This window comes from Leptonotus elevatus, chromosome 9 (genome assembly GCF_054856555.1).
Source record: "Leptonotus elevatus isolate MCC_2025b chromosome 9, RoL_Lele_1.0, whole genome shotgun sequence".
Taxonomy (NCBI): Eukaryota; Metazoa; Chordata; class Actinopteri; order Syngnathiformes; family Syngnathidae; genus Leptonotus; species Leptonotus elevatus.
This window is the reverse complement of record NC_141247.1, coordinates 9,664,542-9,689,445: the sequence shown is the minus strand read 5'-3', so window position 1 is coordinate 9,689,445 and position 24,904 is coordinate 9,664,542. Positions and strand designations below refer to the sequence as shown.

Below are 24,904 nucleotides of genomic sequence, written 5' to 3'. Positions count from 1 at the left end.
GTAATAAATGATGTCGTATCATTTTCAGTAGTGCATACATCTGACATCTGTGGCGACCGCGGCTCAGGATGTAGAGACGGTCGTTCAGTAACTAGAACGTTGGCTGTTCGATCCCCACTCTTCCCAAGTTATGTGTCGTTGTGTCCTTGGGCAAGGCACTTCACGCACATTGCCTCCAGCGCTACTCACACTGGTGTATGGAAGGTGCAAATATTTGGTGGTGGTGGTTGGAGGGGCCGTAGGCGCACACTGGCAGCCACGCTTCCGTCAGCCTCCCCCAGCTACTTAAGTAGCTTAATGTCACCACAGTGTGAATGTGCGTAGCATGAATAATGTATTAATTTCATTGTAAAGCGTCTTTGAGAAAAGCGCTATATAAATCCAATGCATTATTATTATTACAGTGGAACCTCGGAGTTTGAACATCTCGGAACTCGTACAATTTGTACTTCAACCAAAAAAATCTGAGTAAAAAATGCCTCGGAGTTTGAACTCATTTTCGGAGTTCGAACAACCAAGCAAAGCAAGCTAAACCGAACATACCTTGAACGGGTAGCCGAGTGAAGCTGAGCAAAGCCGAATGCTCACGTTGCGGCAGTTGAGACGATGCACTGCTCATTTCCAGTCAGATCGTGAATACTCCCTGAGGTGCTCCATACTTGTGAGTGCATTTTGATTTTTCCACGGCAATTTTTTTTGCCATGGGCCCAAAAAAAGACAACACTGGCACTGTTGTCTTTTTTTGGACCCATGGCAAAGCAAAACATACAGTGCTACGAACCACTGGAATTAGGAAGGAGATTATCGCGCAGTTGTAACTACCGTGACTACTTCTGTAAATACTGGCACGAGGACCCCCTTAGCTGTTCAACAACGTGCCTGACGTTTAACAACGCACGCAAGGACCGCTTAGTAGTCTAACAATATGCCCAATGTAAAATACACAAACTCAGCACTGAACTAAAGCTAGCATTAACGTAGCATTTATCATCCACTGATGCCATCACACCACAACATGTAAGATAATGTATTTTTATTGTTTGAATACTGTACTGTACTGTAAATGTAAAAAAAAACATCAATAGAAATTAAAATAGGAATTTTCTGTTTTTGGAGCTTGGGAACGGATTAATTGCATTTACATTATTTCCTATGGGGAAAAAATTTTCGGACTTTGAACACTTCGCAGGAACGAATTATGTTCAAACTCCAAGGTACCACTGTATTATTATTAACTCTGCATGAACGCATAATTTGTAGCTTTCTCATGCTCTTTTTCATGTAAAGTTGTTCTGGTTAATCAAGAAAACTTTTGTCTGTTTCTTAGCCTGTTGAAAGGGTTTGTACACAAGTATTTGAAGTATAAGCCCTGAATAGCATTTAGTTATGGAATAGGAATGACTCTACAATGTTGCTAAAGTTTGCAACCAAATAGCTGACAACCCCTAATATGATCATGTTGTCACATTTAGGCATCATGTCGGACATCGAGGACTCTCTGGGCCTGGACGTTGTCCATTTGAGCTACAACGGCTGTCTGGGCACCGGATGTCCGCCACGGGGCTGCAGAAATACTATCCACTTGCCAGAAGACACCATGAACCACTTCAGCACCGCCAGACTGGCCTACATCACGCCGCGACACCGCTGGGAGAGCGTCTGTCCCTGTAACGGTATGTTCGTCAGTCAAACTAGCCATGACACTTTGTAGATTTGCCCACGCAGTTTTGGTAAATGGGCGTGTCGGTAGACGTGAATTTTCTGCTTCAAGCGTTGATTAGATGTCCCTCGCCAAACTAGAAGAGAAAAAGCGGAATCTTATGTTTGTTATGTTCCGCAAACAGTTGACGCCCCAACTTTTATTTGTTAGACGTCTGGTAACCAGAAAAGCTTCTTCCGCCTACTAAATGTGTCAAATCCAACGATAGCGTTGATTTGTGTGGGCATTCCTGCCAGGATTAGCGGCGGTGTGGACGGAATAAACGTCAGCGATGGAACATACTTACCTGCTTGTTTTGGAACCTTGTGTTATTTTGACTAAAGCGAGTGAGCGGAGCTGATAAGACAATCAGGAAGGCGTCAGGTCACACCCTGTCTTTTATTCAACAGTCATGAGAAGTTATTACCTTCTTTTATTACGTCTACTTGAGTAATACTGTTTAAAGAGTCTTTCATATTTAATTTGACATTCACAGCCCCATGTTATAAATTACGCTGCGCTTCCCACAGACAGCTTTTTGTTTCTGTCTGTGATGCTCCTCAGATAATTCATCATCATCAATGTCAACCAAACGCAAGTGCACTCACACTATAACGGAGTTATTGGAGGCTTGTTAGCTATTTGGTCTGTCAGTTATTTAGTTTTGTTCACTTGATTGGAAGAATGTTTTGTTGCTTAAGTTTTATGTGGTTGATTATTTGCTTAATTCAGCGATCAGCAACCTTCAGCGTCTTCCGTTTTGGGGGTCATTTTTCATACTTTTTTTTTCTTTTTTACAATGTTATGGACATATGGTAATTTTCTGCCTCTCTTCTTCCTTTTTTTTTTTTTGTCATTTTAAGGCTCTGGACATTTATTCTTTTTTGTTTTGTGGACATTTTATGGTAGTTTTTGGGATTTCTTCTTTGTTTTTTTAGACTGCCTTTTCTTAAATCAATTTTCTGACTTTTTGGCAATTTTGTGTACATTTTATGGTCATTTTCAGACTTCTTTAGTTTTTGGACATGTTATATTGACTTTTTGAACGTTTTCTTTCCTGCAAATTTTCAAAGCAATTTTCAGACTTTTTGGGGGGGGGGGGGCAATTCCAAACTCATTTAATGGTAATGATCTGCCTTTCTTCTTTTGTTTTGAACATTTTATGGCTACTTGAACTTTTCTTTCTTTCTTTTCTTTTTTTCAGGTAATTTTACAACTTTTTTTAAACCTTCTTTTTCTTCTTCTCTCTTATTCTGACAACTTGAAAAAAATGGACTGACATTTTTAGACTATTCAGTTATAAAAAAATATATATCAAAATTAGTATTTTATTTCAAGAATATTTCTATATGAAAACAAGCTGTATTTAAATTTTGGTGTTTCCATTTGAAAAGAAAAATCAGATAACAAGTCACTTTTTAATTTTAACACCTGTTTCTAAACATAATACACAATTACCAAAAGAGACACGGACACTCCGTAGACAAAATGTTGTACTGACTTTTTTTAATCCATAAAAAGATAGAGCGTCAGTCAAAGAAGACACTGGTTACCTCAAAAAGAAGATGTCGGCAGAGACTCGGCCACTTGTGAAATCTCGTGGCAGAACCCCGCGACTGTTTACTGGAGTTTCACTGCATCACTCGGTGTGCAGCGGCCCTAAAATGCAAAAGTTGCTTAGTTGGCCGATTAGTTCATTAGATAGATTACACAATTTCAATACATGTTTGTAGAACTTAGAAGTGTAGTTCATGAGTTAAATCGTAAAGCCATTTTTTTGCACAGATGAAGAATTATTTGTGTGAGTGCGTTTACATGTGTGTGGAGTTAATTTAGTTAAACGTCTAGTTACTGTAGTTTTGTCAGCAAACTTCAAACATCAGTCATTTAATAATGACATACGTGACTTTTGTGAGTACGTACTTGCACCCGCTAGCTTTTGATTTATCATGCTGATCCGTTGATTGAGAAAGTAAACAAATGATCAACATAAACCAACTCCAGCGGACTTAACGCTCATATTCAGGCCATCCATTGATGATAAATGGCAAATGATGTGTGCGTCATCATAATGACTCATCCGCTTGCTCGTTTCTCGTTAGTGATGTTGACGTTCTGACTTGGAGCCGGCGGCGTTTTTGTCCTTCAGCTTTTGGAGCGTTCAAAAAGAGATCAAAGGCGCTTTTTGACTGTTTTTGAGCTCCTCCTTGCCGCTGCGGTGTCTGACTGACGCCAGATCAGAACTGACACTTGCTTTGTAGGCCGTTTCATCTGCGCACGCCGCCGCCATCTTGAATGTCTGCAGGACCCACGGCCTGCATATTTGTTGCACCTTTAAAGGGCTCCCGCGCAAATGATGCTCGCATTTGTTGATGTGGATATGTTGGAGTGGCGTCAAGTCAACAATTCAACAAATACTTGAAACCCTAACCCTAACTGAAAACCTTACCCCTAGAAAATAACCTCAATTTGAACTTCTAACCTTTGAAGACATCGTTTGTAACCCTAATCTTTGATTTGAAACCCTACTTTCAATCCCTAATATGAAGCCCTAACTTGAAACCCTAACACTGGAACGACACCCTATAACATTGGCTTGAAAACATAACTTATGTCCGAACCCAAGCTCGAAACCCCAATCCTGGGTTTGAAACCCTAATTTCCAACCCTTGCAGTTCCTTGCTCTCCAGCGATTACATTATGCTTCCGTGATGTAGATCACGTACCTCTCCAAATCTTTTTGACATCATTGGCTGGCCTTGGTCTCAGTACGTCTTCATGTGTTTTTGTCTCAGAATCGGCGCTGAGGTTCAGAGATGAGGCCTACCTCAAGTACGTCCATGGCATGGATGAGGATCAGCAGGACTTCACCATCTCCCTGAGCTTTAGGACCTTCCAGCAAGAAGGTCTCCTCATGCTGGCCAATGGGACCGACTGGGGAAGCTTGCAGGTATGACAAGGTTTTATGCCGCCACCAAGAAGTTGATGTCTATCGCTGCTCCTGAAAAGATGCAGGTTGATTTAGGCTTGAAGCAGCCATTTTAGACTCAGTTTGCTTAGTTGCAAACCCTAGAGATTTCATTTAAAAATTCAGCCTCGAAAGCATGTTCACGTAACATCATGACACTGGCAAGGCATCATGTCTATCGGAGTACACCCGCAAAAAAAGTCTCAAGAAGTCATGTAAAGACTTTGAAATTCTGTAAATTTAGTTTGAATGTGATTCTGGATTTTAGGATAACACAGAATGTGACTTTACTTTTGTCAGTTCGCCTGAATGACCCCAGCCAGTCACGTGACGGCGTTCCCCACATAAAGCACCTTGAAACTTTTGAAGGTGATCTAATGGGAAAAGTCCCCAAAAAAGAAAAAAACCTTTATCCCTCGATGGAATACGCTCACAAGCTGAGCACAACAATGCGTGAGCGCGGAACGGTTTGTATTGTACGCGGCGGCCATGAATAATTCTCTGAGCAGATGAAGTGCCGCGTGATGCCGCCCCTCGCGGGGGCTCCTCGCACGCTGGCAGAATGTTCAATCGCCTTGATTCTGCAAAAAAAAAAAAAACTTTCAAAAGGACACCTCATCCCGGGCCTGCGGTGCCGCACTCCTGGGTTTTGGAAACACGTTAAGAAGTATTCATAGGGAGCGGGATGGACTTCAGACAGAATTTGTAAAGATGGCCATCTGTGGACTCGCAGCTCGGGGTTTGTGAGGGGGAAGGTATTTTGAAAGGTTAGGACAAAAACAACAGATTCAAGTTCACACCAATTTGTTGTGACATTTCAACAAAAAACAAAAACATTGATGTATTGTACTTCAAGGAACTTTCAAACCAGCTCTTAAAAATGGACACCTTACAAATTGTGCTCTGTATCCCCTTTCACACTGCCTGTCAAAACTGGCTTTTTTTCTGCCGTTTTGTGACATCTTAGGGCATTTTAGAAAGAGCGCAAAAAACGCCATTAGGTACATTTTTTTGTGTCGAACTCGGCATAGAAAAGGTATGGATGAATGTAAGTTTCCAGAAAATAACGCAATGTGATGAATTTTTGGAATAGCGAGCTGAAAGACATCACATTCGCAAGCCCTCTGTGCCCTATTGATACCTTTCGCACAGAACTCTGACTAAAGATAACTTTGATTGATAAAAGTCAAAGGGTCTTGTGTGAAAGGTAACAATGTGGAATGAATGAAGGAAGAGTTTCACTATTCGGCCGAACCCTGCCACACGTAATTGGCGCTCCCTCTAAATTTTCTTATAGTTACCTACACTTCATTAAAAATGTAAACTGTAAATATACCACAAACTACAATCCAGACACTTAAATATGATTTCATATGACATTTTACATTAAATATAACAGGCTTACAAATGACTCATGTGTGTGTACAAGCAGTGAAGATTCTCCATCAGAACCCAGGCTAAACTTAGCTTCTCCCCAACATACAGAGCTTGTCTCTGTAGAGAAGTATCACTTCAACAAATTTCTTTGACACTTCCACATTTAGCCACGTCAAATAGCTAGTGAGAGGTTTCACAGGAAAAATAAATGGTGGCCTTTGTGTAAAGGAAAAAGCGGAAAGTCAGCACAGCGGTGTGAAGTGTAACACCTCGCATGTTTTTATTCCACATTTGTGTTTTGATAGCATTGCAGAAGATGGCGGGATGTGTGCATGCAGGTATGTCAGAGTTGACACTTCACAAATTACATCAGCACTTGCTGCACTTGGGAGTGTTCTTATTTATTTTATTTTATTTTATTTATTTATTTATTTATTTTTCACACTCTGGTCGCTATATGTAAGGATGAAAATGTTACATAATATTTTATTGCAAATAATTTTGTTGCATTTCCATTAATTTGAGGACCGATGATTAGAAATGAGACGTGAACGCGGCTGCCGTCTCACTTTGCAGCCTTCCTTGTGAAAAGGCACAGGCAAATACAAATAAATGCCTATGACAAATCTATTTCATTCATGTTCACGCAGCAAGCGGCTTTCGGTTCTCGGATTCACATGGGGGCGCTGGTTAGTACGAGCAAAGATCTCCCGGTGGTTTGTTTGGGAACCCCGCTGTGCCAGTTAATGTGGGCGCTTGCTATCAAGATGGCTGCCGTGCATGCAAATGAGCACTGAGCAAACTCTACTAAGCTTCTTTTTTTTTAAAATAAAAATGCATTTTCTTTATCACTGCAGAGCTGTGCGTGTGCGTGTGTGTCTGTGTGTGTATAAGAAACACACAACGTTGCCGCAGGAAACATAAATCGTTGATTTATGAAGTTGCAAGGCCGTGGCGCTTTTCCGGTCCCTCCGGAGCTCGTGTGGGCTTGATGCCGCGCCGCGCGTGGACTGGTGCTGATGCTGTAAATCCTCCGAGCTCTGTCTTGAAATATCTGGCAGCGGAGATGACACCCAGTGATGTAAAATAGATTACAAGGCAAGGCCGCCGCTTGTTCTGCCGCCAGCACTTGTTCAGCAGCTTTGCCGCGATAATGACGCCGCCGCAGCCGTAACATAAAGTCCTGGCGTGCCCGCACCAACCTCCCCGTGTTCGTTCACATTGTCATTGAATGAGTGCTGGTCAGTCCAATGGCGTAGTTGGTATCAACATTTTCTTTCATTTCTCTTTTTTTCCCTCAAGTGTGACAAACCTAAGGTACATTTTGGGCAAACATCAAAGACAGTTTAGTCCATGATGACCCAAAAGCCTTTAGTTTAGATCAACATAAAAGCCAATTTAGCCACAATTTTGCATTGAACCTAACATCAATATTTTGTAACCATCAAAGATGATTTAGAGTTTGCAAAGGATCTAATACATTTTCTGTCAACCCAAAATAAATTGTCTAAAGGTCCAATCAACCTAGTGTATTTTTTTAGTCTTCCCACGATTCTAACATGTTTAAAAACATCAATTTATTAACAACCTTGTTTACATTTTCTGTGAATATCAAAGATTTAGTCGAAGAAAGAATATTATATAACGAACCTTGTGTATTTTTTGCAAACATTAAAGAGCATTTCTAACGTAATTTTTTTAACCATTAGACAATTCAGAGTATGAAATGAATTCATGAGCTACCATTCAACAGGTTTCCCCTGTAATATTATTGTGATTGCAAAGGACGACATTTAAATTTACGCATCGACCCGAGCAGCAACGTTCTCCCACGCTGCTGGGGGAGCTGCTGCGGTGTTGCACTTTGTTTTTTCTAAAGGCATGTTCAAATTCGCCATCTGTTCGCATTAAGATTTTCAGTTGAGCGGGGTAAAAAAAAAATTAAAAAATAAAATGCGGAAACAGAGGGTTCCCCGTTGCCATGGTGACTCGACGAATCAGGTGAAACTACTCTGCGTTGATATAACTACCTCAAATCAGCTGTCCTGGAACTGAAAACGCAGAGGTTCCTCTCTCAGTGTATGTCAAATCGCTGTTCGGAGTTAGCCTCAGTGTTTGTAATTGAACATGCTTTGTGAAATGGACGCCTGGCGTGAGATGTTCATCACACACATATAGTTTAGCAACAGAGACTGCAAGTTGCGCTACTTCATCCACAAGTACATATGAAATTATAAATATGTTAAGTATTGTTGTAAAATACAATATGTGCATGTTATAAACTGCAGCAATGTCTTTTTAGTCTGCGTAAAGTTGCTGAACACACAGGGGCGGATTGGCAATTGGGATAACACCTGAATGGCCGCTCTAATTCCCGGCGAACCTGGAAAAGGCCACTCTTTATTTTCATTTATTTATTTATTTTTCAGCCATGAGCCGCGTGTACCAAGGGCCTCTCCCCGGGCTGAATTTGGGACCTACTAGTATATCCCTGTGAAGACACATCAAGCGATGCATTAAAAGCGGGAGAAGATTTGTCTTTGGGAATTACCAGAGCAAACAAGCATCCATAAAACATCAGAGGGGCTGCACTTGTCCTCTCTCTCTTTCTCTCGCTGCTTCCGCGCTAAAAAGCGCTGAGTGTGCACGAATGCTAAGAGGCTCGCTAATGCAAAGTAAAAAGCGCCTCGTGCGCTCACGGGCAACGCAAACGCCCGTCTTGTCAATGTTTGTTTTCCCCCACGCCGACGCGAACGTCCGGAGGTTGACGTGATTCCGCTCTGGCTCTTATGCTGCGGATGATGATGCGTTGGCGTCGTCTGAGTTCATAGTGGGAGGAAGATGGCGGCTTAGTCACGATAAGCTAATTATATATTTCTTTTCTAAAGAGAAGAGATGCTGTCGACCGGGCTTAATTGCAAAGAAGAAAGAAGAAAGAAAGTTCAGCACCAGCATTAAATGTGAAAAATGGAAAGACTCATTAAAGACTCTAAATAAGTTTTCATCATTGTACAGGTTTCTCAACTCAATTTTGTGATTATGATGATGATGATGGTAGTTGTTTTTATTATTTTTATGTTGTTGTTGTTGTTGTTTTTATTTGTATTGTATTATTATTGTTGTTATATATATTATTATTATTAACTATTATTAACTAAAATATTAATAATTAAATAATTAATAAGTATTGTCAATCATGTCTTGCAGGGAAACCCTTTTTATTTACTAGCAGCACAAATGACGAGTCATGAGAGTAAACATGAACATTCTTGTAAAAATCATGTTTGTTTACTGTAACACATGCTGTAGTGCTTGATGTTTTACTTTGTGGATTCTGAATGTTAGGCGAAGCATTAGCCAATCAATACTGGACAGTCAACTGTAATAGTGGCTGGTGAATTGCAGTAGTTTAGCAATAAAATCAATTCAATGCTGGCGCCAACATGCGGAGTTTGTCAATGGCTGTACAAAAATGTCAGCAGCACAAAACCAACACAAACATGTCAACTGGCGAATCTGCTCCCATTAACCCCCAATACTCATCGTCGGGGCAACCACAACAATGCTTTATGATTATCCGTATCGTTCCAAGAGTCTCAAGTCTTTACCTTCGAGTTTCAAGAAAGTCCCAAATTACCGTGACAATAATTAAGTCGCTGATAAATTTCAAGCACGTTGAGTCAAATCATGCCTTGCCTTTAATTAAGATAATGAACAATGGCGTAATCACGTCAAAATTAATCAGGTTTTGGCCCAACACCAATATTACATGAAATCATATCACATGGTGACTAAAAGGCAAAAGCAAATAATGTGCGATATCCTTCACTAACTTTTTAAACAATGATATTGGAAGGAATGAGGTACAGTATAAACGTAGGATATTTAGATTTTTTGTAAACATCAAGGACTCAAACACTCTGGCTAACCTTGATCATCCGTCCTCAGGTGAGCGGCGGCCATCTTCACTTCTCCTTCAGCTGTGGCATCCTGCCTCCCTCCCGCCTGGCTCCGGCCTCCCCTGCAGTGTCCGATGGCCGCTGGCACCGCGTCCTGCTGGAGGTGAGCGCCGCGTCCTTGAGGCTGACCTTGGACCGCCAGCCGCATGCCTCGGCCAGCCTGGCGTCGCCGTGCCGCCTGATGCGCTCCGGCGGGGTCCTGCTCTTCGCCGGTCGCGGATTCCGCGGTTGCTTAGAGCACCTGGAGCTCGACGGAGTGCCGATCGGAGCGGGGGATGCGTCGGAGTGGACGGGCCCGGGCAGGAGGCGGGTGTTTGGAGTCTACGAGTGCTGCGGTAGTGCGGGACCCTGTGACCACAACCCATGCCAGAATGGAGGGGTCTGCCATGAGGACACCAGTGGAGGTGAGAGTGTACCCTTTCATGTAGAGAACCCTGAAAGAGGTTCCCTCTCTGACTCTGTTACACCCAAAAATAGCATCCTGGTATGACTGGTGTCAAATTTTCTTTCTTTCTTTTTTAACTTTATTTGAACAATAAACAGTATTCAAAATATGTAAGAAAATGTAATACAAACATTGTATACAATACAAACATAGAACATGCTCGGGACGTTAGAAACTAAACAAAATAAATGCAATTATATAAGAAAAAGAAAAAAGATAGTATGAAGTCGTATAAATAAATGATAAAATTTACAGTAATTGTATGTTTTCACAGTGCTTGGATGTAGATAATACATTTTACACCTCTATCCCCCTTCAATTGGATTGTGTAACAGTTGAATTGTGTGTCATTTGAAAGTAAATCACAAGTGTGACATTATAGAAAGGCGGCTGTTATTGTGTTACCGTCTTTGTTGCTACATTAGCATAGCAACAGAGCTAACCCAATACAATTGAGGGTTATATCGTGTGGTAGACATTTTTTATCACACTACGACATACAGTAGTTCCTTGAGACACAAGTTATGAATTTTTCTCATTACGGGTCATCATTTTGCTGAAACTTGTGATATGAATGCTGTCATAGTACGCAGAAGTTGACCAAATAGTGATTGATTCTTGATAAAAGAGGATTCGAGCTTTTTGATGCCATTTCCACTTTTCAAACTAAACATTAAACTAGCAGAATTAGAAAATTTAAAACAACCACATAGTTTTTAACCTTTACTCTGATAGCTTAATGCTAATGCTAATGCTAATACATAACGGGAAACACATACATAACCACATAAGTATGCGCACCGAAAACATTATCTACGCGGCGGAGAGGCAAGTTTTTTTTTCTTTGCCATCATTTGACTGTCCATGTTTTTACAGTCCGACTGACCACAATGCTGTAGCGTTATTTTGGAAGCCATGTTAGAAAAGGTCAACAGCCAAAATAGACTTCTTGCATATAATGCCATCACTCATTTACGATGTGAGAAGAATCTATAGGCCCCTATTTTTCATGTCGTTCCTTCTCCTCATTTGTTCCATTCCATTGCATTTTTCGCGCTGAGCAGCCGCCAGCCATTCAGCAATGTGTCCATCTCATTATTCTGCAGCACAAGAAAATATTCCGTCTGGCGCACGAAAAGAAGAAAAAGAAGAGTACAGTGCACAAGAAATAGACTCCAGGCTGGGGTCCCATGCTGACCCTCATTAGCATTTTGGCTTATCGCTAATTGGCGAGTGTGTGGCTTCTTCTTAGCAAAGATAGCAGCTCGACTCTCTTTGCAATTCAGAGTAGAGTCGATAAAGATCACACCTGAAATGCTTCACTTTGACACGCAGAGGCTGTGTGCGTGCATGCGTGTGCGTGAGTGCGCCACTCCACAAAGAATGAGCCACGTCCGCAATTAATTGCACTTCAATTGCACCCACAGTTTGCTCTGTCTTAACATCCTATTCACAAAGGATATTGTGCAAATGAGATTCCAGCGTAAACACGGCCACAGTTTGCAGCTGTTTTCACCCTGGTTGGCACACATAGCAAAGTTTCAATGCTGGCTTTTCTCAGCGTAGCAGAACAATGGCAGCAAGACACTCTTTCACCAAATTCAAATCCCCAAAACTCAAAACACTTCTGTTTAAAACTGCCTACCTTTATGTTGTTGGTTTTATTTATTTATTTATTTATTTCCACCATTTATTGCTGTTTTATTTAACGTCATGATTTTAGAGCGTTATGTTATTAATTTTACTTTAACAGAGTTAGTTATATTACTAGTATTAGTATTTTATAGAGTAACTTTACTCATGTAACTTTAATGCAGGGGTGGCCAAGTTCGGTCCTCGAGAGCCCCTATCCAGCCTGTTTTCCATGTCTCCCTCCTTCAGCGCAGCTGAATCTAATGATCAGCTCGTCAGCAAGCTTTGCAGAAGCCTGATAACGATCCTGATCATGAATCAGGTGTGTTAGTGGAGAGAAACATGGAAATAGGCTGGATAGGGGCTATCGAGGACCGAACTTGGCCACCCCTGCTTTAATGGTATTCGACCCACATATGAGTCCCATACCATGACAGACGAAAGGCGAAATATCAATATGTGTTTTGTTTCCAGTCTGTTTTCCTTTTTGACCTTCATGCTGGTGAAACTTGTCAAATCGTGATCACCTTCTCATTTTTTGTTTGTGTGTGTGTTTTCTTTTTCTCATACAGAGTTTCACTGCAGGTGCGCAGGCCTGTTCCACGGTGCGCGCTGCGAGTGGGAAGACAACCCTTGCGCCTCCCAGCCGTGCACCCACGGTCATGTGTGCGTGCCCAAAGAGCAAGGATACATTTGCAATTGCTCAATGGAAGATGCCGATGCACGGTAAGCTTTTCCCCTTCTTCCTAATCCAAAAAAAACTGCGTGAATTCCAGACTGTTTTGTGTCCAATTAACTCTGAAACTAATAGCACATGTACCAAGGCCAAAAATCCTAAATCTGACATGCTGAACCTGTTGCGAAAGCTCTGTACAAATAAAGATGAGTTGAGAGTTCAGTTGAGTTGGTTGTGATGGACTCCAGTCCTCTAGGTGGCAGCAATGTCAAGTAATAATGATCGGAATCAACAAAGTAACTAACTGACCCAATGGGTGCCAGAGCAACCAACTAATTAGCTGATTCAACTCACTCACTAAATAACTAATTATTTCATCAACTAATTAGGTCACTGAGTGGAGGGTGCGACTGTGACACGCACAATACATTTTTTAACTATTTGACTATTTGCTCAACTCACTGCTATTTAGCTCACAAACCAATTAACTCACTCACTCACTCACTAAATAGGTGCCAACAGTCCCACACAACAAACACTTTTCAGCAATTGACTAACACTAACATATTTAACCAACCCACTGACTAACTCACTAACATACCAACTACATCACTGATTACTGCTGACTAAGCCACCAACTAAGCTATCAACTTGTGTACGTGACAACTGTCACATACCAACATTATATACTCACTGACAAGGTTGTCATTGCAACTAATTCACTAAATTGACTTACTAACTCATTAACTGACTCATCGACTCATTGAAAAAATGACTAACTAACCAACTAAAACTACATAAATAAGTGGGTGCCAACTGTCAAACACAGAAAGCTTTTTTCATTGGCTAACTAAATTACCAACTAACCAATTGCATAATTGACTAACTGACTTAGGCACCAGCCAGGCAACTAAGTGGGTGCCAGCTGCCACATACTAGGCTTTTTTCACTAACTAACTATAAATATATAATAAATAAAAATATGCATACAAATGTACCAAATATACCAACAAACTCACTCATTACCGAAACGACAAATTCACTAACGTACTCACTAACTCAACTAATTTGTTTACCAACCTATTACATCATTGACTCACTGACCAACTAGGCAACTAGTTAACTAAGTGGGTGCCAACTGTCAGCCATCAAGCTGTTTTTACTAACTCACAAACTAACCAACTAATTCACTAATTTACTCACTAAATCAGTTGCTTACTATTACTTATTGGCTAAGTAATTTACTAGCCAACTCGCAAGCTAATCACCTATCTGACTGAAGTGGATGGCAACTGTCAAACAGCAAGCATTTTCACTGATTGACTAAGTGTGTAGCCACCTTTCGCACACTGCAAGATTTTTTGCTACCAAAATGCAAGTGGACTGAAACGACCATAAACTCCTCAATATGCACCATCTGGATCTGACCACATTTGAATGGAGTTGTTTGGAAAACCAAATTGACTAACTTAGTAACTGACTGACTTACTAAATAAGAAGCTGTCAATCCCAAAAGAGCAGACTTACTGTGTGATGCTGCTCCTCCTTTATTTTTATGATACTTATACTAAACATGATGTGTACGGCAGGCATATACTGGATACTATAGTTAATATTTATACCATAGAATAGTTCATATTCATTCATTCATTAATGTTAACAAGGCATCACATTTGTGTGTGTGTACAGAAATTCATTAATGTGTGTGTAAGTGTGTAAAATGAATCCTGTGACTGTCCTTCGGCGACGTGATTGGAATAGAGGCTGTCGACTTGTACCCTCGGTAACCTCTCGCGCTAACGCTAATGTTCTGCTCTTGCTTCATAATCACTCCTCCACGACTTACTCACTTGTCCCGCCAACCCGGCGAGGTTGAAAGGTCAACGACCTCGCTGGCGCTGAAAGTGCGAGCCGAAAAGAGAAGACGTTCAGATCAAGCCTGCTGTCTGTCAGTTAGTTGCATATTGCGTTATTTTCACTAAGCCACACCCTCAAAACACTGACTGGCCAACCACATCTCAGCCAATTTTATTATATTGAAATGTTGTGACCCTAACAGGATTCAAAGCTATTACATTTTTTTTTTAATAATGAAATAAAAAAATATATATATATTGATTCGATTTAATTTGACTCATATTTATTTTATTGTATTTTATTTATTTATTTATTTTATGCTCAAAGTAAATTGGAATTCACTGGCCATGTACAGGATTATAATGTATTTACATTTGTTTCTCTTTTATTTTATATTACATTTATTATATATTTGTATTACATTTTTTCAATATTTTTTTAATCATTGAGTTAGTTGTTTTTGTCAGTCAGTCAATAACATCAATTACTTACAAAATGTTTAGTGCACGGGAGTAGCGTTGGCCAATGAACCCCATGCTGCTTCACCAAAGAGATTCTACTAAGTGATCAGTGAACAACTCCAGTGGAAGTGTTTGATGTTGTCAACATGCAAAGCGTCAGTTGCATTACGGCGAAATCCCGCCACGGCTCAAAGCTTCAGAGCCTCATTACGATGCGCCGTCACACGCCCGCATACCCGAGTGCATGCCTCGGATTGGCACGCGCACGCCATTGGTCGCTGAAGCGATGCGCACACATGTAGCGAGCGGGAGACTCATTTGCATATTCCGTCTTTTATTCAGTGTAATAACACGTTAGCGGCAGGGAAGCTGTGAAGTGTAAATGGAGGAAACACACACACACACACATATAAGGCTTATGATATTATCATTTTTATTATTATCAGTGTTTGCCATTTAGTTGAAGAATCAGCAGTTTCCCGCCGCATTCAATAGATAAGATGATTGTCACCAAACAAGATTTAATAGGCTTGCTCATGATGTGCACATCACACAGAGAGACTTTCACTAAATGAACTAGTTAATGATGATGCCTTTTAGAACAATTACAACAAGAACCTGAAATCCTTAATTTTTGGACCACTAATTTTCCGTCCCGTCCTCTCTTGTGCTGCAGGTGTCATAATGGTGCGGACGTGTGTTCTCCCAATCCGTGTCCCAGTGGTTTCCTCTGCCAAGTTTCCTCCGGCTCCTTCCACTGTGACCCTCTACCGCAGGTCAGTCCTTTAATCAGTCCTCTTATAGACGTGCAGGTTTGACCGTGGTGTCTGGTCAATTCCAGGTGTCCCCTGCGGTGGGCTACGTGGAGATGATGGAGATCGGCGCCAGCGTGCTGGGCCTCATGCTGCTGGTGGCCATCTTTGTTTGCGTACGCAAGCATTACATTCAGCAGAAGAAGAACAAGAAGACGCAGACCGACTCCAACAGGTCTTTACGTCATTTATGTCCCAATTTTTCATTGTTATTGTTATTAAATTCAGTATTTGATTTGTTCTTCCGTATTAATTTTAAGCCACAGCAGGGGAAACTAGCTGACACCTTTTTAGTACCCTACCACTATACTTGAGAGTAATTAGTTAGTTGGTTATTTAGTTATTTAGTTGATTGGTTAGTTAGTTAGTTAGTTAGTTAGTTGGTTAGTTAGTTGGCTAATTGGGCAGTCAACTACTTGGATAGTTAGGTAATTAGTTTTGGGTTGAAAATTTAGTTACTGGGCAGATAATCTAGTTGGTTGGTTGCTTGGTTGAGTAGTTACCTAGGTAGTTGTACAGTCAGTCAGTTAGTCAGGTGATAAGTTGGTTAGTCAGTCAGGTTGTTTGACCTTCGGCATAGTCCCTGTCAATTAGGGTCGGTGTTTGTTAGTTATTTGGCTAATAAGGCTGTCAGTTAGTGATTAGATTTTAGTGGGGGGAAAACAATTCAGATGGTTGGTTAGTTATTTGGCTAATTAGTTAGGTGATCAGTTGGTGAGTTTAATTATTTGGCTGTTTAATTAATGGTTGGTTCATTATTTAATTAACTAGTTATCGCTTGGTTGGTTGGTTGGTTGGTTGGTTGGTTGGTTGGTTGGTTGGTTGAGTAGTTACCTAGGTATTTGTACAGTCAGTCAGTCAATCAGGTGATAAGTTGGTTAGTCAGTCAGGTTGTTTGACCTTCGGCATAGTCCCTGTCAATTAGGGTTGGGTGTTTGTTAGTTATTTGGCTAATTAGTTAGGTGATCAGTTGGTGAGTTTAATTATTTGGCTGTTTAATTAATGGTTGGTTATTTAATTAACTAGTTATCGGTTGGTTGGTTGGTTGGTTGGTTACTAAATAGTCAGTCGGTTGGTTGGTTGGTTGGTTGGTTGGTTGGTACATCAGTCATAGACGGTAGTTGTTTGGTAGTTAGTCACTCAGTTGATTGGTTAGTTGGTCATCTAGTTAGGAGGTCATTTATTTTGTTGTAGAGGATAGATTGTTTTCTGTCTACATCCTACTCTTCCAAGTTACCAAATTGATGCCTAGTGCTAGTAATGGTGGTGCTTTGTCTTTAGAAAAGTATAGAGATATTCTAAAATTAAAAAAATGTCCTACCTTATCAATGGTAGCAGCATGACACGTGTACATGTTTTTCAGTTACACGCCATCCAAGTTGTCCAAGAGCCTGAAAGCTGGCAATCAGGACAGTGGCCACATGGAGCTCAGCTGCATGACGTCATCCGCCAACGACCTTGACCACTCGCCCTTCCGCTCGCTGCGTCCTTGCAGCCAAGCGCCCACCGACAAGTTGCACGGACCAGTGGTCTGCAGCGTGGCCCCCAACCTGCCCGTTAGACCCCCGTCCAGCTCTGACAACGACTCAGTCAAGAAGACCCACTGGGACCTCGATTATGAAGGTGTGTGTGCGTGTGTGCGTGCATTTGTGTGCGAGTTGAGGTGAAAATGGCAAAAATAGGACACATTACAGCAACAAATTGTGAAAATAGACAGGATGCCTTTTAAAGAACAAAAAATAATTGGGGGGGACATGTCGCAAACAGGAAGCCTTGAGCACACTGACAGCCATGTGTGATGATGTCGTCTGTCATCAAACGCGAGGTAAATCCGGAGCATTTGGACACTAATTAGGATTTATATTCTGCTACTACTACGCACAATCTGAAAGCTGAATTGCCGGCAAGGTCAGCAGCTGCTGCCATGCATTCTTTTCACCCTAAGAAATGCAAATACCAAAGCCTCATTTGCATAACGCGCCAGTTTATGCACTTTTTATGAGGCCTTCAGAAACTTGTGAAGATGCACTTTACACTGGATACTTTCGACAACAACACACAAACAAGCACTTTTCTGAAGAGACTCAGCAATGGCACAAATAAACATGGCCGCTTCAAACCAAAATGGCCGACTTGCTTTTAGTTTTCAGGCATGTCTTCTGGAGACCATCAGTGAAACTGCCGCCCTAATAATAGGAAGAATAACAATTTAAGTCCCCCAAAAGTGGTAATAACAATTAAAGCCCTCATAAGACTGTATTGTGCTGTAATAATGCTAAGAATATCAATTAAAGCACGCAAAAAGGGAATTTAGTTGCCATAATATTAAGAAGTAAAATTTCCAAACAGGCAATGTAGCTGCTGGAATAATAATAATAATAATTAAAGCCCCACCCAAAAGGTGATTACTAATAATACCAGTGATATAGAATATCTAGTTTAATTTAGTCTAGTCCAATCTAATCTAATATAAAGTAATAATAACAACAAATCTCTTTTGAATTTCCACTAAATGTCACGGTGTGGTCACGGAGCGGCGTGGTGTCTGTCGGCGTGTGAAGTGGAGGACCCAAAATGCAGGGAGGCAGGAGAACCACAGCAGGAGTGCGAAACTGGCGTGCTTTATTTTACAGAAAACACTAACCAGGGTACTGGTTAATGCTAACTAAACAACAAACTGAAAAGATACAAAATCAAAATGACAGACAGAACTCCGGTGGTGACCGTGACAAGCGGCAATGATCCCACACCGACTGATCACCTCCCGGGAATTAAATACACTCACACTAATTAGGTAACTAGCCACACCTGGGGCCAGGCATAAGTGGCTGAGGGCCCGGATTGGTCAACCCGGAAGGGCTGGAACCCACTCAGGACTAATCAGGACCCTCAACCAAAACCAGATCTTCCCAGACATGACACTAAAGGTGAATTAATTACTGTAATAATGCAGATGGATGGATGATGAGAGTAATGATTAAAGCCACCTTTTGTTGTCACAATAGTAAGTATAATTAAAGCCTTCTAAAATGTAATGTAGTTGTATAATAAGAATTAAAGCACATAGTAATCATCAAAGCTACCAAAAGCCAATAGTTATAAATTGCGGAATAATGAGAATAAGAATCAAATGGATATTCAGGATGATGTTAACGTGATTGGCGGAGGTTCCAGTTGTTTGACATTTGCATGTGCTCTGTCTTCAGTTTATCCTGCTGACCCCGACTACTTCGGCCGTCCCATGGCCGCCGCCCAGGAGTTCCCTCAGTTTGACATCGTGGAAGACGTCTATTCATCGTCCACCATGTCCGACTCGCGGCGGAACTCACGCTTTGGCGGCTTCCCCTTCCCGCTGGAGCGCTTGGACCGCCGCGCCCCGCTGCCGCCGTGCTACAGCAACCAGAACCTGGACCACTTCCTGGACTCCGATGGCGTCCCGCTCCCGCGATCGCAGTGTCCCGACGCGTACACCGCCACCAGCTACTACCCGGCCAAGCACGCGGGCGACCTAGATGGCAACGCAGTGGCGGGCTACAAGCGGCTCAGCGTGGCCGGGTCGTCCTCGGGGGCGTCGCCCAACGTGGCCCAACCGCAGACGCGCCCCAGCGGGAGCGACCCGCGCAGCTGCAACGGCACCAGCATGCTGGAGAGCGACTTCGGAAGCTGTGAGGAAGTCATGTTTTAAAATGCGGACAATTTTGCGGCATTCTGAGGCGGGACGACATCATAGCGGCTTGACGGGAGAACCCTGGTGTTTTATTTTGAAACAGCCTTTACTTTGTTTGACTTTCTGGACCAGTTCAATGTCCTGTCAAAGCTGACTTAGAACATGGAAGCTGATAGGGTTCACTGAAAGGAAGTGGAAACTGACAGGTAATGAAAGGAAGAAGACAATGACAGTAAGTGAAAACTAATTGTCCACTGAGAGAAAGTGGAATCAAACACTGGCAGGAAGTGGAAAATGAATGACATCATGACAAAAGTGTTTTGTCCTATGTAATGCTGCCGTTGCCATGACAGCAGGCAGATCATTACTAAGTGTCCCGTCCATGATGTCATCAACATTTCAAAGTAAGAGGCAGGATCCTCTGAACAGGGGACAAAATGGACGTTGAAAAGTTTTTCAAATGAAGTGTTACTGCAACTGACTCTCTCTCTCTAGCACAGTAACAGTGTCCGGGCTTTTATTTTGAAAATCCCAGATACACATCATGGTCACATGTGCAACATGAGCATCATAATTAGACTTCATTTTCTCCTCATGTCTGTTCACATTAAGAGCCTTTATTGTGCCCAGAACATCCAGTAATAATTTCAAAATAAGAGCATCCATTTTCATTAGCATGTACTTTTCTATAAGTTAATTTCCTGCTCCTCTCAGTCAGACTGAAATAAAAGCTCAATCTTTTATTGACTTATGCACTTCCTCGTCATGTTACTACTGAAATGTAACTGAATTTGCAGTGTTGCCAAAAAAGTGTGCATCAATTTATTTTTATTGTCATTTCTCTGCAGCTGCTTTCATGCTGAGAGCCTTGAATTGGGCCTCAAACCAGACAAGAAAAAAATGTAAAAAATAAAAAGAGCCTCGATCCATACAGTTTCACGAAACCATGCTTCCCCAATCCTGGTCCTCAAGGGCTGGTGTCCTGTAGGTTTTAGATGTTTCCGTTCTCCAACACACCTGATTCTAACGATCAGGATGGTTATCTCATGCAGAGCTTCCTGATGGAGCTGATTATAAAAATCAACCTAAAGGACTCCGTCTTCGAGGACCAGGATTGGGGAAGCCTGCCCTAGACCAGTGCTGGGCAAACTTGGTCCTCGAGGGCCGGAGTCCCCCAGGTTTTGGATGTTTCCCTGCTGCAACACAGCTGATTACAATCAACAGGATCGTTGTCAGGTTTATGCAGAACTTACTGATGTGCTGATCATATATCAGCAGTGGTGGAGAAGGGAAACATCCAAAACCTGCAGTACTCCGGCCCTTGAGGACAGAGTGTGCCCGCCCCTGCCCTAGACTCCAGTCCAGGGTTGGCCAAGTTCAGTCCTCGAGAGCCACTATCCAGCCTGTTTTCCATGTTTCTCTCCACTAACACACCTGAATTATGATCAGGATCGTTATCAGGCTTCTGCAAAGCTTGCTGATGAGCTGATCGTTAGATTCAGCTGCGCTGAAGGAGGGAGACATGGAAAACAGGCTGGATAGTGGCTCGAGACGACCGAACTTGGCCACCCCTGTTCTAGTCTCTCTTTTTTTTAAATGTCCTTTTGCTGTCAGTAAAAAGACGAATTCTTTTATTTTGAAATCCCAGGTACACTTCCGCTGTCCCAATAGTAGAATTTGAAAATAGTGAGCATGATCACACTTTTATTGTTGTCGTTTCTCTACAACTGAAGCATAGATAAAGCCGTAATTTGGATTTCAAAATAAAAGCATTTTCCCCCTTACACAGCATTTTTAGCACTTTTTTGGATGGAAATGTGTGTTTTGCAACAATGTGAAATGTTTTGTGTATAAATGTGTAATGTGGTGTTGAAGTGTGATGTTTTGTAGTTGGATTGAATGTTTGTTTTTGTTCCAATCAAATGTCAGATTTTATTTTTTTAAATGTTATTTCGCTGTGAGATGTTATTACGATGCCATCTTTGATGTATACACCAAATCTGAATATCAAAATAAAGAACATTATTACATCAGACAACGTTGACTCAATCTACGTGTTTGTGTGTGAGCCTCAATGAAGTGGTCAATTATTTTATTTATTTTTTCGTAATTCAAGAAAAAAAAACAGTATCATTAATTTAATATTTTTTTATGAAAAAAATCAGATTATTTTCAGAAAAAAATGTCTCTTTTTTTAACGTTTTTATATGAATGGGACGGGAGGAAAGTCATCTTTTCAAGAGAAAACATAATTGAGTCAAGAAATGTTTTGTTTTTTTAAATGACCTTGTGAAAATTTTTTGTTTATTCATTTTTCAGATAAACACCTTTTTCCCCAAAAAGGCATGATTCTAATTATTAGAGGGCAGAGACATTTTTCTTCCTAGAGTAAAACATTCTTCTTCTTTTTTTTTAGAAACTAAATTTTTATTAAATTTGATTATTTGGAGAAAAGAGATTTCTTAAGATTAAAAGAATTTTAGAAAAGTTGCAATTAAAGTTTAAAAAAAATCTAGAAAAAAAGCTCAAAGATTATGGTTTATTTTGTGACAACAACGGGTGTTTTTGATATTTTTGAATGATAATTTGTAGGAAAAAAAATATTTCTCAAAAAAATATATTTTTGAATCTTTTTTTAATGGAAATAGTCACAATCTTGCAACATTTGATTATCCAGCCATCCATCATTATCTACCGTTGGCTAAAATATTCCCAGAAAGCACCTGTGGTCTCCACAATGATAGTAAAAACCCGGAATATGGTCCTTACTAGATTACACGGACAGAAACAAACACACACAGGTTCATGGAGTTCCTGTAAAGAACTTTGTCAATGAGTGTGTTGCATTTTTACACGGCGTGTGCGTGTGCGTGCGCGTGCGTGCGTGCGCGTGCGTGTGCGTTTGTGTGTGCGTGTGTCAAAGGAAGGTAAGCAGGTTTTTGTGAGTAACATTTGATGAGACATCAAACAGCGTCCATTATTTCAGCACCTGAGGTGTCGTCATCATTATCCATTTAGAGAAGCAAGTGTATGTGTGTGCGTGTGCTTCCCAGCATTTGTGTGCGTGTGTGCGTGCGTGTGCGTGTGTGTGGGGGGGGGGGGTGCTTGTGTGTGTGTTGAGATAACGATGTCGACGCTGCAGGCGTTACAATTAATCTTTATGGGAATGGCGTAATAAAAAGTGAAGGATTTGAGTCGAACTGTTTTGAGTTGGTTTTGAGTGAGTTTTCTTTCTTTTGGTATTTTCCTGGACTGACGCAGGTAGAGGAGGGAATTTGCGCCATTGGAGGATGGAACGCAGCCAACTCCTGGCCAACCGAAGCGGCTCGACTCATTCCCTTGAAATTCACAGTCTGCCTGGCGTGTACCTGTAGATGCAAGAGATTGGCACACCATGCACAAAGTTCATTTAACAGGAACTGCAAGAAAATCTCCACTTGCGGATGATGTAAAGATGGCCACTGAAACATTCTCGTTATACTGTAGTATAATGAATGCTGAGTGAAAAAAAAGCAGGGGCCCCCAAATGGAACCCTGTGGAACACCATAAGACAGTGAAGTAGAGTGGAACCAAGGCTAACACGAAAGGTCCTGCCTGCCAAGTAGGATATCATTGAAATGACTCAATAGCACTGCCACTAATGGCCACCTGATGTCACTAATGAGCCAACAGAAACAGGGGAGCCGAATGTCTTAATCTGTGCAAATGGAACAAATTCTACACATCTCAAACCACTGCAGTATTAGCCAAAATAAATGGCCACTAATTGCATATTTTAGGGTAAAATTACTTGGGAAAGAAAACTTCATTTCTGCAGTGCTTCAGCGCTAAAACCTCACACTTAGCCCCTTATTAAAATCAGGACTCTTTTTTTTATTCATTAGTTCATTTTATAATGAATTGATTGCATTCATGCTGGTTTTGCTCATATCAGGTGTGTGTGCGTGTGCTCGTGTGTGTGCACACTTGAACGCCTCGTCAGCGTGCTCTGCCTTAATCACGCCTCATGAATATGCAAATTGAGATGTGCTATCTGTTTTACTGTATCAGCATGAGCACACACACACAAACTGATTCCAATTGAAAAAAACATATTTACCGTGATGGTCCAATTCTGTTTCTGTTTGTGTGTGCGTGCCTATTTTGGCATGTGTGTGTGTAATAAATGTGTATTGCGTAAGGAGGCAGAATATTGGCACCCACGGCAGGTCGACGCCTGCGGACCATAATGAGCCGAGAGAGGACAAAAGTGGGTATCAAAGGTCAGGAAAAAGCCATTTTCCCGCAGCCCGCACTCATTTTATTTCCCAGAAACGGGGCCACAATAGGCTACATGCTACATGCTACATGCTACATGCGGTGATGCATTTTCAAAGGAAAGTCATGCCCAGTGAACGCCTCAGTGTTTTATTTACTATGTTAAAAAAATAATAATAATAAAAAAAAATTGCTATATTCTTTATGAGTGTTTCTCAAACTTTTAAATGCAGGTACCACCAAAAAGAAAAAAAACGGCATAGCGTAGTCCTAAATAAAAGTTTAAAAACCAACAGTTCTTAGGCAGGGATTCTTTAACATACCACGAGAGCAGAGGTCAGCAACCTTTACTGTCAAAAGAGCCATTTTAGGCCAAATAAATACCCAAAAATGTGTCTGGAGCCGTAAAACATTGCAACATTGTGATGCACCAAACAGTGCGTTAGTTTTAATCTCATGTACTGAGGAGCCAAGAGCTAATTAGAGCGGCACCAGAACAGAAAAATGTGCAGCATCCAATACTTTGAGATTCATTTTCTTCAACCTTACGTCTTCGTTTTTGGATTTATTTATTTTTCATTGCCATTTTTCATATCTTATTTTTTACTCATTTTTAGTTTTTTCTGTTAAATGTCTGACATTTTTGGCAATGTTATGGACATATGATAATTTTCTACCTCTCTCTTGCTCCTCTTTTGGACATTTTTTTACTTTTTCTGCCTTTTTTGCTCGAAATTTTCTGGCATTTTTGGCAATTTTGTGGACATTTTTGGGTCATTTTCAGGATTTTTTCTTTTGTTTTTGGACATTTAATGGTTAGTTTTTGAATGTTTTCTTTTCTGCCTTTTTTCGTGCAATTTTCTGCCATTTTGGCAAAATTTTTGTTTTTTCTCACCTTTGCTTTTTCAGTTACAGTCAGCGCCACGACACACTTTTATTTAACAGTAAACTCAGAAATAACCCAGACTGCATTCATGTGTGATAAAACAATTATCAGAGTTAGTTACTTAACATGATGATAATAACGTGTTTACTTGAGGATGTATATGCTTCCAAGAAAGTCACAGTCCTACAGGAAAGGAAAGTGTTTTCA

At 41.0% G+C, this 24,904-nt stretch overlaps 1 protein-coding gene across 1 annotated transcript in view; it reads left to right on the top strand.

Moving 5' to 3' along the window:
- The window catches only part of fat2 (FAT atypical cadherin 2), a 93,560-nt gene extending 71,963 nt beyond the window's left edge, over positions 1–21,597 (top strand). The window contains exons 21-28 of the mRNA XM_086085557.1: positions 1,473–1,673; positions 4,495–4,649; positions 9,993–10,407; positions 12,653–12,806; positions 15,751–15,850; positions 15,916–16,061; positions 17,250–17,509; positions 19,093–21,597. Coding sequence (XP_085941683.1) covers positions 1,473–1,673; positions 4,495–4,649; positions 9,993–10,407; positions 12,653–12,806; positions 15,751–15,850; positions 15,916–16,061; positions 17,250–17,509; positions 19,093–19,571 — 1,910 coding nt within the window. The 3' untranslated portion in view covers positions 19,572–21,597. The remainder of the gene's footprint in view (positions 1–1,472; positions 1,674–4,494; positions 4,650–9,992; positions 10,408–12,652; positions 12,807–15,750; positions 15,851–15,915; positions 16,062–17,249; positions 17,510–19,092) is intronic.
- Positions 21,598–24,904: the final 3,307 nt, after the last annotated feature.